This window comes from Rissa tridactyla, chromosome 13, assembly GCF_028500815.1.
Source record: "Rissa tridactyla isolate bRisTri1 chromosome 13, bRisTri1.patW.cur.20221130, whole genome shotgun sequence".
In the NCBI taxonomy this organism is placed as follows: Eukaryota; Metazoa; Chordata; class Aves; order Charadriiformes; family Laridae; genus Rissa; species Rissa tridactyla.
The window spans coordinates 5,706,404-5,722,200 of record NC_071478.1 but is presented as its reverse complement, the minus strand read 5'-3'; the positions used below and the strand labels follow the sequence as shown (position 1 = coordinate 5,722,200).

The following is a 15,797-nucleotide window of genomic DNA, read 5'->3' as shown; positions in this document are numbered from 1 at the left end:
TAATTCTTTATCAAGTGTAGTTGAAATGAGCCAGGGGATTCAGAAGATCCTGAAGTAGGAGGGAAATGGCAGAGACATTGCGCTCAGTGTGATCAAACGAGTCTCATCTCCTAAGGAAATCAGGCTAAAGATATCCCAGGGAGTTCACATTTCCTTTATTACTCATGCCTTTTTAGGTGTTCGGTCCTATTAACAATAGTGATCCTTGTCACTGCTTCCCCCAGAGACCTCCAGCAGCTTTCAGACAGGTCTGGGAGGATCCCAGTAGCAAATATTACTTTGTCTTTGCTCCTGTACTGGAGCATCCTGGCTGCTTTAGCTTTAGCATCGTCAGAAAGCATAGCAAGAAAAACATCAAACTTGGTGCCTGAAATGGTAGCATTAAAAAACCATTTTGTTATTTTTTCCACACCTTTAGGAGCTTTGTTTGGTAAAAACATGCAACTAAAACATTTTATTTACTATTCAAATAGTGCTGTGGTTTCTGTATAACATAAGCTGGTAAAGTGTCATGTTTTGTTATGACTTAAGCCATTCGAATGTTTATAAGATTACATAGAGCTATGGGGCCTTACTTTTATTTAAAATTCTGTTCTGTGCTCTTGTCTGTATACATATCTGTATGTGTGACTCTCAAAAAAATCTGTTTTTTAAAGAGGACTTGTCTGACAATGAGGAAATGTTCCCGAAAGAAATAACCAAATGGAGTTCCAATGATCTGATGGATAAAATTGAAACCCCCGAATGCGATGATGTCCAGGGTAATTTTTTATTTTTTTTTTTTTTAAGTAAAAACTGCATGTGATATTTTACAGTATTTCCAGGTAATTGTTACAGCCACATTCTGAAAAAGGTAAAACTTGTTATCTTCATCTCACAAAAGGAGAAGCTGAGACAGAGCAGAAGGATGACTGGCCAGTGCTGCCGAAAAAGAATTGCCTAGTGGGAGTTGGGATAGCTCTTGATTCTCTTTTCTTTTCCGCGTTGGTTTAGGCTCCTTTGTGCAACAGCCAGGATTCTCTCATATAATGATGAAATATTCCAGCTCCGTTCCGAATTACTTGAATTTCTCCTGACTCTGCTTTCCTCTTGCCTCCGTCCTTTGATCTTGTCTATATTTGCCTTCGTTTTATTTTCTGCTCATCGTTATGAGATTTTGAAAGGAAGCTGGCTCCTCAGCCAGATCGATTCGTGTAGCAGCACGGTGGAAGATGACACTTAAGCTTTCTGGTACAAAGTCAGCCTGTGTAAGCACAGACATATGAACACATCAGATCTCTGCTACCCCAGCACGGTTCAAGCAATTCCTTTCATTTTCCCACAAACCAATTGTTTCTGACAATTGTGCAGGGATTTCCCGTTGTTGCCGTGCTTAATAAAGCAATGGTGCTGGGTCCCTGTAGCGAGAGAAGAGCTCGCTAATGTCCTCAGCGCTTCCCAAGGTTATGAGATATCGCTGGAAAATAAGTGACCCAGCATTACCCGGGCTTCCCGGGAGGGAGGGAGGGAGGGAGGGGGCAATTTGATGAAATCATGAAGGAGATGTGAGGCAGAAGAGGCTGAGGGGCATTGGCACAAACAGTGTCTTTGGAGAAGAGCATCTTTGCCGGACAGCATCTTGCAGCGCTGATGTTTTAAACCTCTGTGCTTCCAGGTGACTTGTATCACGAGACATCAGCAGAGTACCACGTTGGCTCCAGCGTGGAGAGGCTCAGCATCATTGAAGTAAGTGCTTCCGTTTCTTGTAAGGAGATCCTTTGTTGCTGGAAAGTGTCCGTGTGAGGTAAATGGGGCAATCGGCTCCCTTTGCTGCAAGGGGTCTATTGTCTTTGTGTGTCATTTGGAGCCACACCAGCATGCTGTGTACTTCAGGGCCAGGTTTAAGGGATTATTTCACCCATCTTTAGAACATCATATAGAAAATGCTCGGTGGTTTGCAGGCAGTGTCAGGTATCCAGCTGGAAAAAAATACTAATCCTGTGGGGATAACTGCTGCCCGAGGCACTGCTGGGTAGAGCTCTCCTGCTAATGCAGAATGAGCTACCCTGGAGGTGTGAGCGGGAGAGCCGCGTTGCTGCAGCAGCAGGGTGCAGGCTGCGCTGGTCCAAGGGACACAGCTCGGCTGTAGCCCACTCTTTTAGAGCTGGTTTGGAAACCAGTTATAGCATAGCCTGTGTCGGCACTCTGGACAAAATAATAATAAATAAATAATGCCCAGTCACCCCAGCTTTCTAGACTTGAGCATACAGGCTTTTGCAGTTCAGCGTGCTAGTGAGGCAGCGTGTCTTGGAGTGGCTGTAGTCATCCTGCCCTTAATCTGCCTGGCTGCTCCGCAGAGATGATGTAGCTGCTTGCAGAGGGCCTAAGTTATGTCGTGGTCTGTCAAAGACCGCGAGCGTGGATTTAGTATTACTCTGTGTGCCAGGCTGTAGGTTCACGGTAGTTTGGCTTTTTCATAATAGACTGAGAGAGCTCAAAGGCCAAGGGGAGAGCGTATGGCTAGGGACAGGAACGGCACTAGCCACTTCAAGATAAGCAAGTCACAACCCTAAGATTTCTCTTAGAGCTCAAGGTGGTGTGGGGAACTTATTGTCGTCTTCAGAGGGCTGCACGATCTCAACTCCCTCCAATTTCTGCCTTCATTTTAGAAAAAGAACAGGCTTCAAAGTGAGATGAAAAAGACAGTTATTTGTAGTTGTTCACAATTAGTCTACTACAATAGTATGACATTCCTAGCCACCACTGCAGGGATTTTCGGGGTAAGAGCCTCCATCACCAAAAGGTAGTTCAAGAATCCGGTGTCTTAAGAGACTCCAGATCTTACAAGAAAGTTCTAAATAGCCACCTCCATCCCTAAACTAATCAGCAGTTGCTTGCATGTTCCCCACTTCCTTCAAAAGCAGAGGTTAATGAACTGAAAGGCAAGGGTGCCTCCAAATGACTGCTGATAAACCTCCCGATGACCTGAGCTCCGTGACTCATGTTGTTCTCTGAATGAGCACTTAAAACATTTGTCTGAAAGCAAAGGCAGTGCTGAGATGCTGAGAGCGCTCCTCCCATGCCTCCAGCCAGGCAAAAGCTCACCTTGCAGGCACTGTAAACTGGAATCCAAAAAGGTTTAAAGAGCAGGCATTAATACAGTGCAATGGTACTAAATAATTAAAGGCCATTCTTATGCAGGAGGTCTGGAAAATCTTTATTACAGACTTGGATGTGAATTTTAATACTTTCTGGTGGGCTGTGTATTAAGACACGCTTTAACATTATCTGGTAAAAATGTAAGCTAGTTGTTAGGTTGCTAATGTGTGCCTGGGCATGCTTCCCTCCCACCAGCAGGTTTGTCAGGGGCTCAGTCGCTGCTCACAGGACAACAGGTGACTAGAGATGCTAAAATGAGAAGAATTTGCCAAATGGAAAAATACTGCTGCCCTCCACCCCTTCCACACTCCATCCCGCTGGCTATTGCTCTGCCTCTACGGGGAATTGCCCAGGATGTTCTCGAATGTTGTCTGCTAGCACGAGGGATAAGGCACGGGAGGAAAGATCAGTGTCTGCTTTCGTGTATCTCAAAGGTGTTGGGGTGGGGATTTGAGCCCATATGGGAGCTGTAAGCAACAAAAGCCCTGGTAACAGACAGGTATTAAAAATAGTTACTGCTCTGTTGTATATCGTATGCGACCAGTACAAATGGATGCTCTTGTACCTGCTCCTGGGGCATCAGGGTTGGGCTTACAGCTGCTCCGTTAATGATAACCTGCTCTGGAGTTCAGATACAGTTCCCTCCTTCCCCCAGGCCACAGCCTGTCTGTTTAGGCAAGGAATTGCTTCAACATCATACACAAATGACCTGGGCAGCCAAAATAAACACCTTGACTGTGCTCATGCAGCAGTCTCTGAGCCAGGTGTCGGCCAGTCCTTGGGTCGTGGGGTCTTGAAGTTTTTTCTCTTCAGTTCCTCTTTTGCAACAGCGTAAGCAAATCTAGAGTCTTATTTATAACTTCTGTGGTAGGCAAGCAGATGCAATGACTGATCCCTTCCTCCAGCTTCTTTCCCCAGTAACTTGCCACTTGCTGACCTGTTTGACCTTGTTTTGTTAATTTTGCTGAATGTGTTTTACTGTCGACTGCTGCAGCTGAGCTCAGCACCCCAACAGAAAGCAACACCCATCTTTTATTTCTTTATTTTTCCACCCTTATGCACCCAAGTAATGTCTTTACTGCTGCCGTGTTTTACCTGGTCACAATTTTTTGCAATTTCTTTTTTTAACTTTCAGCATACATTCTGCTTAGGACAGTCACTTTGGCTGAGGCCGTGTGTGTGCGTTTGTGCATGCACGCGTGCAGGGTAAGAGACCTGGAAGGAGCAGCCGGGTTCTCACCTGTTGTATCCAGGTGTATTTAATGCCCACTTCCATAAATTAACCACATTCCTTCCTGAAGACCGTTTAGTTTCTTACGGACAAACCTGTAGATATTATTCTAAAATCTCCTCTCTCTTGCGTTTAGAAACCTGACTTTCAGTCTACGCTTATTCAGGATCGGCTTAGACTCCTGTGCTTGCGCTTGCACTGTCCTTTGACTTAAGCGCCTCTCCTCCTTCCCGAGCTTGCTTTCCTCACCTCCACTGTGTTTGAGAGCAGACATTTTATTCTTGGGTAGCTTTGTGAAGCAAATCAAGCCAAACTCTTTCAGTCTCTGTTCGGGAAGTCTCCGTGCTTCTTGTCCTTATGCTGCCGTTACCTTTGCGTGTGGATGGCCCAAACTGAACTCAGCCCTCTAGATGGGGGTGCCAAGGCCTTGTATCATGGCTAATACTGTTTCTGCTGGAAATACCTTCCTTCACAAGTTGTTGTTTGCCTCATCCCTGACTGGATTTGATGTGGATAGTGTGTTTATTGTACGCACCATATGTGAGCTTAGGGGAGAAAAGGTTATAAAATTTGCATAAAATGCACTTGGACCAAACATAACCTATTTGTAAAATAAGCCTTTCTACCGTGCTCTCTTTCGTTCCCCCCTAGGATGAATCGGTACAGCCATTAATGCAGCCAAGTAAAATCCATGTCCTCCTCTTGGTACTCCATGGAGGGAACATCCTGGACTCAGGAAGTGGTGATCAGAGCTCTAAGCAAGGGGATGTCAACACCATCGCGACGGTGTTTGACACAGTGATGAGGGTACATTACCCAGCTGCTCTTGGACACATTGCCATCAGGCTAGTCCCTTGCCCAGCCATCTGCTCTGAAGCATTTTCGCTGGTGTCCAGGTAAGTTGATGCAACTTTGTCACAGAGAGAAACATACAGAATTTCACTCTTGGTTTTTGTTTCTTTTTTTGCATCCCTGAAGTGTTCTGCATGTAGTATTGAAAGCTCTGACCATGCTTTGAGAATGCACTTATTAATATACCAGCGAGGCATTCAATCTCGATTTCATACTTAGCTGAAGTGAATACAGTAATCATGCAGTAAGAGTTCTGAGATTGATTTATTCTAATTAATCCAATAAATACTAAGGCTTTAATTCCTTGTCTGAGAGTTGTTCTAGCAATGTAAGTATGTTGTCCTTGAAGATTTACGTTTGATGGGAGGGAAAGATTTATTAAGCTCTCACCCATTCACAGTGGAATAAATGGCCTTTCTATCTTGAGGCTTTTTTTTAATGAGCCACGATACTGACTACTATACTGTCTGCAAATGGTTTTTCCTGCTCTGTGTGTTAGGCTGAATATTTCCAATGCCTCTTGCCCTATCCAGCCTCAGCCCATATAGCTACGATGAAGGCTGCCTGTCCAACAGCCAGGATCACATTCCCCTTGCTGCACTCCCTCTGCTAGCAACATCGTCCCCCCAATACCAAGAAGCGGTAGCCACAGTCATCGTCAGAGCCAACCAGGCCTACAGCGAGTTCATCAGATCCCAGGAGGGCACGTCATTCAATGGCCAGGTGAGCCAGCGGCTGTTTATAGCCACAATGAAAGGAAGAGCAAGGGAAGCGATTTCCTTCTGAAGCTCTCTTTTCCATTAATCTCTCAGGAGGGATGGAAACATGACAGTGTTGAGCTGCAATAAGAAAGTGTTGTGCTTCCATTCCTTTCTTTCTGAGAGGGAGAGATTATTGCTTATGCTCTGTCTTGAGCCTTTGGGATTCAAAGTAAAGTCTGAGCTTGTGTTCAGAAATGAAGCTACAAAGCTGTGAAGTTAATCAATTTTCAGCATGACACACCTTTCCAAATCAGGAATGCTACTTTTGTTACTAAATGTGATCTCTGCTCCCCTTGCAAACCAAGGCTGTTTAAGCATTCCCATCTTCTAAGGACCTTCAGCAGCTCACGCTGGAGTTGTCACAGGAGTGGGTTTCTTTTTTGAGATGGCGTAGCTGCTGCGCCCAATAAAAGACCGTGACTAAGCCTTGCACCTCTGTGAGCAAAGCGACTCTCGCCCCACGAGGTTTGAGCTATTGGGCCGGCCGTCACATTCCCCTGCTGTAGTGTGATTTATCCACCCTGAGCTTGTTCCCAGCCAGCGCTGTGCCTGGGGACCCGGACAGCCCTCTCCTGCCCGGGGGTCTCGGTGCTTTATTGTGCCTGTCTGCTTAATACCCTTGGAAGCAGGACAGCGTTATCTCCTCAGGGCACAAACAGGGGGCAGAAGCACCGGGAAGCTTGCCTGAAGTCGCACAGACAACTGGCAAGGAGGCAATCGAGCTTGGTTTCCTGCGGCTGGAGTTAGCGCCGTGATGAGTGCTCTGTGTTGCTTTTACTTCACTCCAGTCGGCTGGTGGGGACAGCCAGAACACATCAGCTGTGTTCGCTGATGAGAGTCTGCAGGGTATGAGTGGACAGAATAGTTCATTGTCAATGGTTCATTGACAGAATAGTTTTATTGATGAAAGCACTGGGCATCCTGATATTGTGGCTTTCCTAGGTATAATCCAGCACTCCGTTTAACTGTCATCTCTGAACTGAAGTCAAGGGGCTTTTTTTTCCTCCTCCCCTGCTTCTGTTGCCTTTTCAGGTCTGCTTGGTAGGGGACTGTGTTGGAGGAATCCTGGGATTTGACGCCTTATGCTACAGCAATCAGACTGTGTCTGAGAGCCAGAACAGCAGTCGGCGAGGAAGCGTTGTGAGTGTCCAGGTAATGCTGGCTCCCAGTGTCTACTGGGAATAGGTCTGCTGGCCACAGTGCCTCCGTGGCCCCTGGTTTTAGTAAGGATCGTCTCATGAAACACAAAGACTCTCCTCCTTATCCATGGCAAATGTGTCTTAAGGTGCATACGTGTCTCAATTTGGGTGCATTTGCTCTGAACAGGGATGCTTCACCCTCTGGTGTGAAGCATCACCCGCACCTGCTTCACCCACACCCTTAGGAAGTTGTTTGGTCTGAGATATTGTATTTCCCTCGACTGGATCTTGGGGTAGATGGGGAAAGGAGGATGGGAGGAGACGGGTATAATGTGGGTGTATTCCTGCTAAATCCATATATTTCAAATCCCAGGATACTGACCTCCTGTCTCCTGGAATAACGGTGAACAACAGCTATTGTTCCGGTGGCTCTAATCTGGAAGCCAGCAGACACCTCAGCAGGAGCAACATTGATATTCCCCATAGCAACGGAGAAGATCCAAAGAAGCAGCTGCCACGAAAAAGGAGTGATTCATCAACCTATGAACTGGACACGATAAAGCAGCATCAAGCCTTTCTTTCAAGGTAAGGTTTTGAAGGAACAGAACCAGGAATATTCCAGAGCTGAGATTGATGCATCTGTGGAACCTGATTGTTGCTTTGTCATCCTGTAATAAGCAAGGTGGAGGAAAGTGTTTAATTTAGATTAGAGGGGTATGAATTTCAGTGTGTTGTATATGCAAAAAAAAAATATTTAACAGCACTCTTCCTGAGTGGCAGTGAGAGAATCCAGCTGCTCTACTGCATCTGTATTGCAATGGCAAGAAGCCCTTCATCCTGTTGCCTGACAGCAATCGGGTAACTGCTTTTTTGCTGTGCTGCAAGTGCGGGATGGACGTCATAAAGCAAATGTAGAAATCGTGCGAGGGAAGACAGTGAAGGAGAACTGGGAATCCAGTGTCGCATTAATTTCAAAGCATCTCTGACAGTTGATTTTTGAGTTGGCTGGTCTGTTCTTGGGAAAGGTGGGGGTGAGCCGAGTATCCTTTGATATTGGCCTAGTTCAAGTGTGAGATTGAACTGCAGTGCCCTTTCCTGTCACAGGAGTAGGTTTCTGCTGTAGCGGTGCTGGGATGCTCGGGATGACACATCCTGAACCCTAGCTGGTTGGCTTGTTCATGGAGCAACCTTCAACTGCACGTGAGAATTGTTCTGTCTGTGCGACTGTTCGGCAAAGCAGCCCGAGTCCCCTGTATGGAGCAGGGACAGGGGTTGTGTTCTGTCCCCTGCCAGGGCCGCTCTGTTGCACCAAGGTCATGTTTCAAATTCGTTACTCGCTATCAAAGTCCCCCATATCACATTCCTAAGCTTCTTCAAATGGACTTCAGGAACGTATCGGTTAACATAACCGATGACATTTTCATAGCAGTCTTCCCATTGCCGTTGATCATTCAGTGATTACTTCTGAAAGCCCATAGGCTTTTTCTGGCTGAAACATCTTCTTCAGCCTGTGGAACTGGAGAGCCCAGACCTTTTCCTCCTGCACATCCAGAGGAACTGCAACATCCTCTTAATGCCTCTTCCCCCGTGTCCCAGGTATGGGGGAGCAACGCCCCCTCCGCAGCAAACACCATTGCCTGCAGTAATGGCACCCAAGGCTGTTCCTTTTGCCCTGTGCCGAGCTGAAGGCTTGTCCTGCACTTCTGCCCCTCCTTCGTTACTTCCAGTCGTTGCTCCAGTACAAGGACTCGTGTTGTCCTGCCACGTCAGGGCTTCTTTTATAAAAGATTCGTAGGAGAAAGTATCAAAGTGAATGTCGTTGGTGCAGAGAGATACTATATTCAGAAAGACAGCTGCGTTTACAAAAAACACAATAAGCTTCCTAGCTATTTCCAGCAGGTTAATAAAAGGCAATCAGTCTCTTGTTCATACCTTATCAAAACAGCCTCCTGTATTACAGGAGAAAATACTAGTCATGAAAAAATATGCTTGCTCTCCTCCTTGTTCTTGACCTCAGGGGCATGGACTGAGCTAAGGAAAGCGGGCCGGCATCTTGCTGCAGTTTGACATCTAGTTTAGAATAAGCACTGGGCCTGATGTGGGTAATGGATTGCACAGTTTGTCATTTCAGATAGCTTTGTCCTGGTCCTTCCCGTTCCATCTCCAAAGGATTGTGCCCACTCACAGCGTGAAGCACTTGGAGGTCCCTGGCAAGGGCTGTTGGTGTTCAGTGCTCTGATGGATTGGTGCATCTTTACTCCTTGAAGAGTTTTATATCTTTTAAATCTACCTTTAGACCTTGGGTCAAAAACGAGTCTCTTCTCATGGCTCAAGAGGAAGATTCCCCCAGGGAAAGGGGCAGGTTGAAGGTGCTGTACGAGCTCTCTCCACACCTGTCCCCCTCCGCTCCCTGGGGCAGGGGAGGCTGGGGTGCAGTGATTCACCTCTTCCCCTCCTGCGTGACAGCAGGGCGTCACTCCCTGACCCGGCCCTGGACCTTGTGCTTACAGCCGTCATTACCGAGCAGCACAGAGTCAGCAGAATGCCCCTTCGGCCTCTCTGTCACAAAGTAATGATTTTCCCGTATTAAAACCAAGCCCTGATGTGACGTGGCTTCGTGCAGGAGATCGGCAGAGCAGAGCCAAGTTTTCCTAATGGGTACAGCAGAGAGGCAGCCTGGCAAACGGGGGCCTTTCTGTCCGTGCCGATTGCAGATTTCGGCTTGTGCCAAAGACACTCATTTTTATTCATGTATCAGACCAACATGCTTCTCTGGGATAATGCCCAGCAAGCCAGAGCAGCATCTGGAGATTACGATCACACATTTATTTTTAAATTCAGTCCTTCTGCACAACTACATTATTTCTGGCTGTGCTGTACTTGTATTATTGTAAATGAGTTGATTTGCTTCTGAAATCCATAAGCTCTTGTTTAATTAATGCACACAGTACATCTGCTGCTTTTTAAAGGGAGAACAGGGCACTGTGGGTTGCTTGGAGCATGACGGATTCAGACTTCCCCTTGGCTCTCATTTCTTTGATTGCTAAAAAGACTATCAAGTTCCCAGTAAAAGGAGAGAAGCTGTCCAAATTGCTGAGCGGTATGAGCGCTCTCGTTCTCTTCCGTTCCCCATGAAGAGATGCTGTGGGAAGATGGATGGAATACACCAAAAACCCCTTGCACCCGTCCTGCCGTAACACACCTGCCATCAGGATGGTCTTTCCTTTTGTGCCTTCGTTTGAATCGCATTGCTGTCGCCCTGTCTTCAGCAAAACTGAGTGTGTTCTAAATAACTTTGTATTCCTCACACACAGCAAACTTAATGCATTGCAGTCCTGTCAGCTAAAATAATTGTAGCTTCACTGAAGGTGGCTTGTTTTTAAATGTGTTTCAACGTTGCACGTCTTGGCAGCGTGATCTTGAGGAAGCTCGTTCACATCACAGAAATGGGAACACGCTCATTTTAGCTGTCACTGCTGTAACCTCTTCTTCCTCTTGCTTTTGACATCACTGTTTTGACTTTCTGTGATATGTGTGTCTGACATAAGTAAGGTTGTTATTTCCCTGCAGCTGGTAACAGGGAGAATAGTAGCGTGCATGTGTTTACATGCACCTTCAGGGAATACGTGACAGTGCGGCATGAGAAGAAGGTTTTTCAGCATTGGTTGGGAGTGGCAGTCAGCAGAGGTGCTGTCACTGCAATAACGCATTATTTGCAAAAGCAGGAGAACGAAGTCTGAGCGACTTCTCAAATGTGTGAGTATTTGCAGCTGTTCGTTTATTGACTGGCTGTCCCAGAGGAGGCGTGTGTGCGAGCAACTGCTCCGGTGCTACAGATGGTGAGGAGGGAGCAGCCCTGTTCCCATGAGCAGTGCTGGGACGTCGCTGCCCAGCCGGGCAGCCAGCACGCTGCTTTCAGAAGTGGCCTTGATGAGCAAGTGCTATCACGTACAGAGACATGGCAAGTGCTGGTGGCCACCTGGGATTTTGACTTGGGGCCACAGAGCTGGCAAGAGACTCTTGCATTTGCATCATCCCTGACTCCGGGCCAGTAAACCTTTTATCCAACCCAACCGCTGTGGTATCCTTTTATCCTACATATCTTATAGAAGCTCCTCGGATGCTTTTTAAAGTGTTTGCAAACGCCCTGTTAAGTCATGCTGGTATTCTCTCTTCAACTCTCTGCTTCTAATTATAACGATGATAACCCAGCAAGGCTGCCGTCTGAATCTGTAGAACCTGGAGAGCAGAAGAAATTGCAGCTTTATTGCTTTTGGGTGGTAACAGAAGAATCTCAGAAACCCTTTTGTGCACGAGGTTATTAGTGTTACCCACCTGTCATTTCGTTGTCTAATCCCAGATGTAGGCTGCAAAGAAGCACCTCTTCCTGGGGGAGGATTCCCAGGATTTTCATCTAAGAGTTCCTGCTGCTTCTTCCTCGGTGTCTAAGTGAGATATGAATTTATATCTCTGTGTTAAACGTGTGCGTTGCCCCGCCTGCACTGCGCACAAGTTGAATTTTACAAAGAGATTTGACACTTGAAAGAGGAAGGGAAATCTAGACATGTTTTATATCATTATTCTTTTTGGTACAGTTACCTGGAGTTGTTGGGCTGGGATTGAGAAGTAGTTTGGTAGTAACTTGACAGCTGTGGCCTCATGGGCAAAAGAGAAGCAGGATAGTCCTGGGTGCACAATAAATACAATTTACCATGTGGCCACTGAGTTAATTACTCCAAATTCCCATTCCCAGGGAATGCCACACCCAAATTGCATGAAATTGCAAATTTGCCACACACCAAAGTGCATGGAAGCTGTGGTGCATCTCGGTTGGTGCACAAGGATATTAGAAACCCTCTCGCAGATTTTGATCTTTCTTTTTGTCTCTCCTCTCCTGTTTTCTTTTTCCGTTTCAATCCTATAACATTTGTCCAACTACTTCCACGAGGAAGAAATAGGTAAGCACAGCTTTCCGTAACATTTGAGAATGAGGTCATGGAAGGAACTCAAATGTTGACGACCAGAAAGCATAGCAGTAACGTGTAATAGAGTGAATCGCCGTAAACCTGCTTTTTTCCCTGCTACTCTAGAAATTTTGCCTTGCTGGTTATTTTATCTTGCAAACGACTATCCTACTAGCATCAACCAAGATTTTGACTCCTCAAAGAATAAACGTTTTGAGGAGATAGGAGTGTGTAAATGAACCCACTTGAAGCTTGGATTTGTACAGTCTAAATGATGCCAATGTAATGGGGTAATTGTTTTGGGGGAGGTATTTTACTGGCTAGTGAAACTACAGTACCGAGGCATGGTGGGTTGATTGTCACAGTCCCTTCACTAAAGAGATAGAAATTATATTCACTGTCAATCACTTATCTGGCCTTCAATTAAGGGAAAACAGCATGGGAAAAAAAAATTGACTTTATTTTCTGTTCTTATCCCAGTTTACATTCTAGTGTGCTGAAAAATGACCCAGGATCCAGGCGATCTAGTAGCTCTACTATGTTGGATGGAGGAAATATTGGAAAGTTTGAATTTGAGATCACCGACTTCTTCCTTTTTGGTTCTCCCTTGGGTCTGGTTCTCGCACTGCGAAAAACTGTCATTCCAGCTCTTGACAGTAAGTCCTGATGTAAACTGCTGAACTCACTTAGTGGATGGCATAAGCACCTCCTGCTACAAATACAGTAATCTGCTGAGACAAACTGGTAAAAAACAAACATCTCTATATAATATTTATTGCATCGTAAGGAAGCAGATCACTGTGTGCTCTAGCTGATACTGATTATACAATTTATTTGCAATGGACTTCCAAACATTAAAAATACCGTGCAATTTTTGAGTCTATAAATATTGTGATAAATTAGACTGGAAGATGAGGGAGATGATAAATCTTCAGCTCTTTTTTTTAACCCGACAGTTGTCCTTTTTACAGACAAATATTTACAGTAATCTAACAAATAATCTTTTGATACTTGAGGGGTTTTCTTCTCCATCTTTTTAGTCTTTCAGCTCAGACCAGCTTGTCAGCAGGTCTATAACCTGTTCCACCCTGCAGACCCGTCTGCTTCACGCCTCGAGCCTCTTCTGGAGAGGAAGTTTTACCTTTTGCCCCCCTTTAATATTCCCCGTTACCAGAGGTTTCCGCTGGGTGATGGCAACTCTGCTGTTCTGGGTAAGTCACTTTGGATCCATATTAGCTGTCTGAAGGGTTATATCCACACTTTACATGAAATTATCAAAGCAATTGGGAATGACAAGAAAGAGAATTGGCCCTATAATGTTAGCCTGATTCCTGATTTTCTAGAAAAGTAGTTTTCTTCCAATAAAATCAGTGCCTTGTGACCTGTATGCCCTTCATTTGTCACACAAAGGCCATCAGCTGCTGAGAGTCATGATGTGGTGACCTCTCTGCGAAGGTCCCTGTTTTACACCCAAGCTGGTGCTTGTGGTTGGGACTGAATGAAAGACGATTCACTTGGCTGAGTTTAGGACGTTGATGTCTGGAGGGCCAGTGAAGACTGGAAGGAGCAGAGTCAACAGTGAGATAACGAGATGATTTACTTGGTTGCAATGTGTGCTTTGTCATGGGACAGGCTACTGCAGAGCAGTGGGCTGGTGACAGTGCCTTGCCCTTTGCCACCTTGCCAATGAGGCATTTAATCGTCTCAGGATACCTAGGATGGCTCCGCCATCAGTGGCCTCTTCACTTGCTCTACCCCAATTGCGGCAGTAACGAATGAAATGGCTGTGTGCATGCCCTTTTGTCTTACTGGGTTGCATTTGAAACAACTGTGTCCTGACCATGCCCTGCCTCAGCTCCCATTACATCAGTGCTCTTGCAGTTGATCTAATAAAATAAATTATATTTCCTACCATCTTCACCTCACTTCTGTGCCTAGACTCTCATGGTCCGTTGCCATTTCAGTGCAGGCTCGCATTGCAAGGAGCTCTCAGGGAAGCTCACCCCTCACTGTGCAGAACTAAATTTGACCTTTCTGCTTCACCTAAAGCTTTGGTTCCCTGCAGAGTCAAGGCTTTGGGGCAGGAAGAACTGCACCGTAATTTTGCCCTTGTTAGAGGTTGTTAGTCAATAGCTACTTAAAGTCAACATTGCAACTAAGAGTCGCTACTATAAAGCTAGACTACAGCACACAGGAAATCATGCTGGCAAACCAGAGGAGAATATCAAAGCCACCAGCTAGAAAGGTTGGGATTTGGTTGTTGGTTGTTTTTTTTCCCAAAGTAGCTTTTCGTTTATTTAATATTTGAATCAGCCAGGACTAAATGAAGAGGAATGTGTATCTAGAGACGAATAATTCTGGCGATACTCTGCTTCACTTTTAAATTGAAAATGCAAAGCAGTGGTCTGCTACGTATCAGTATCTCTAAAGATTGTATTGTAATTGCTGAATCTGGACGTCTGATTTGTTAAATGGATATAAACTAAAACCCGAGTTTGATAAAGTGAATAAAATACTTTCTGCAGGCCCCACTCGCTTGTCAAATTTAGCAAAGATCTTGCTGCAACACTTTTACACTTTTAAAAATGGATCCACCCACAATTACATTTGTACCCAGTCCAGTTACAACAGCTCAGGGAATCCATAGCAACCTGAAAAGCAATTTGCTTTTTGGGCGTGTTCTAGGTATCAGCTGCAAGTGGCTTCTTAAAAAAAAAAATAATAAAAAAAAAAATATCCTAAACATCTTACCGTATTCCTCTTAAATACATTTTGAATCCCCTGTTCTCACTGAAACCAGAGGTAGAAGCCCCGTTGACACGGAGCGACCTGCGTTCTGGTTATCGTTCTGTGCAACAGCAGGGATCTTGTTAGTTTGCTGTGTCTCCCTAGACCTTTGTTGGGTTGACTGTGTTTAGAGAGACACTTGCTATGTAGCGGAGAGGAGTTAAACAGCAATTAGCTCAACTGTAAGAAGGGTAGAGTGATTTCAAAACCCTCTCCAGGTTTGAGCCTTGTTATTTTAAGAGATGCTGCTCTGCTGTGATGCATTGAACTGACAAAAAGGCAGCTTTAAATTCGCTTCTCATGTAAAACAAAGCCTCTTCATTTGCTTGTCATAAAATAACAGGCTATTCCTTTCCATTAGAGTCAAAATTTCCATGTTGTGATTTACACATTACCCAGAAGGACTGTTCTAACCATGATTTGCAAAGTTGCTACTGAAGTTAGTGTTCACTGTAGGGCGCTCCAGAAAAGTTAATTGCTGCTATAATTAAGCTATATGATTTGGTGATCATGTAAAATTCAGGTGCTCAATTATAATTAGTTATGTACGAAACCTTGTGTAACACTGCTTGTGCGTATTTCCTCATGCAGATAGCTAGCTTATTTAAAGTCCACGATTCAGAAAGCCTCTTAGACTTTGTTTTGTTTTGTTTTCCCATCTGTACTAAATGTTGGGTCCCTGTTTCATTACAACCAACTTGCAGAGTGAAATCAAATTCACATCCTTGCTTACTCCTGTGCTTTGCACTGTGTAGGCTGTGAGTCTGATTCAAGGAAATCTCCCCTTAGAGCATACTTTTTTTTCACGTAGTAAAAAGATTTCTCCGGATCTGCTGGGTTTTTATGGATTTGGCTGATTGGAGGAGCTGGTTAAGAGGACTCCCTTTTCTTTTGTTGTTGAAATGCCATTGTTGTGCTCTCCTCT

At 45.1% G+C, this 15,797-nt stretch overlaps 1 protein-coding gene across 10 annotated transcripts in view; it reads left to right on the top strand.

Annotated features, from left to right (window-relative positions):
* Positions 1-15,797, top strand: part of PITPNM2 (phosphatidylinositol transfer protein membrane associated 2) — a 138,400-nt gene that overhangs the window by 103,252 nt on the left and 19,351 nt on the right. For all 10 annotated transcript variants that reach the window (XM_054220109.1, XM_054220113.1, XM_054220111.1 and 7 more), the window contains 8 exons: positions 657-761; positions 1,655-1,725; positions 5,021-5,265; positions 5,755-5,944; positions 7,015-7,134; positions 7,495-7,706; positions 12,566-12,741; positions 13,126-13,296. In XM_054220109.1, coding sequence (XP_054076084.1) covers positions 657-761; positions 1,655-1,725; positions 5,021-5,265; positions 5,755-5,944; positions 7,015-7,134; positions 7,495-7,706; positions 12,566-12,741; positions 13,126-13,296 — 1,290 coding nt within the window. The remainder of the gene's footprint in view (positions 1-656; positions 762-1,654; positions 1,726-5,020; positions 5,266-5,754; positions 5,945-7,014; positions 7,135-7,494; positions 7,707-12,565; positions 12,742-13,125; positions 13,297-15,797) is intronic.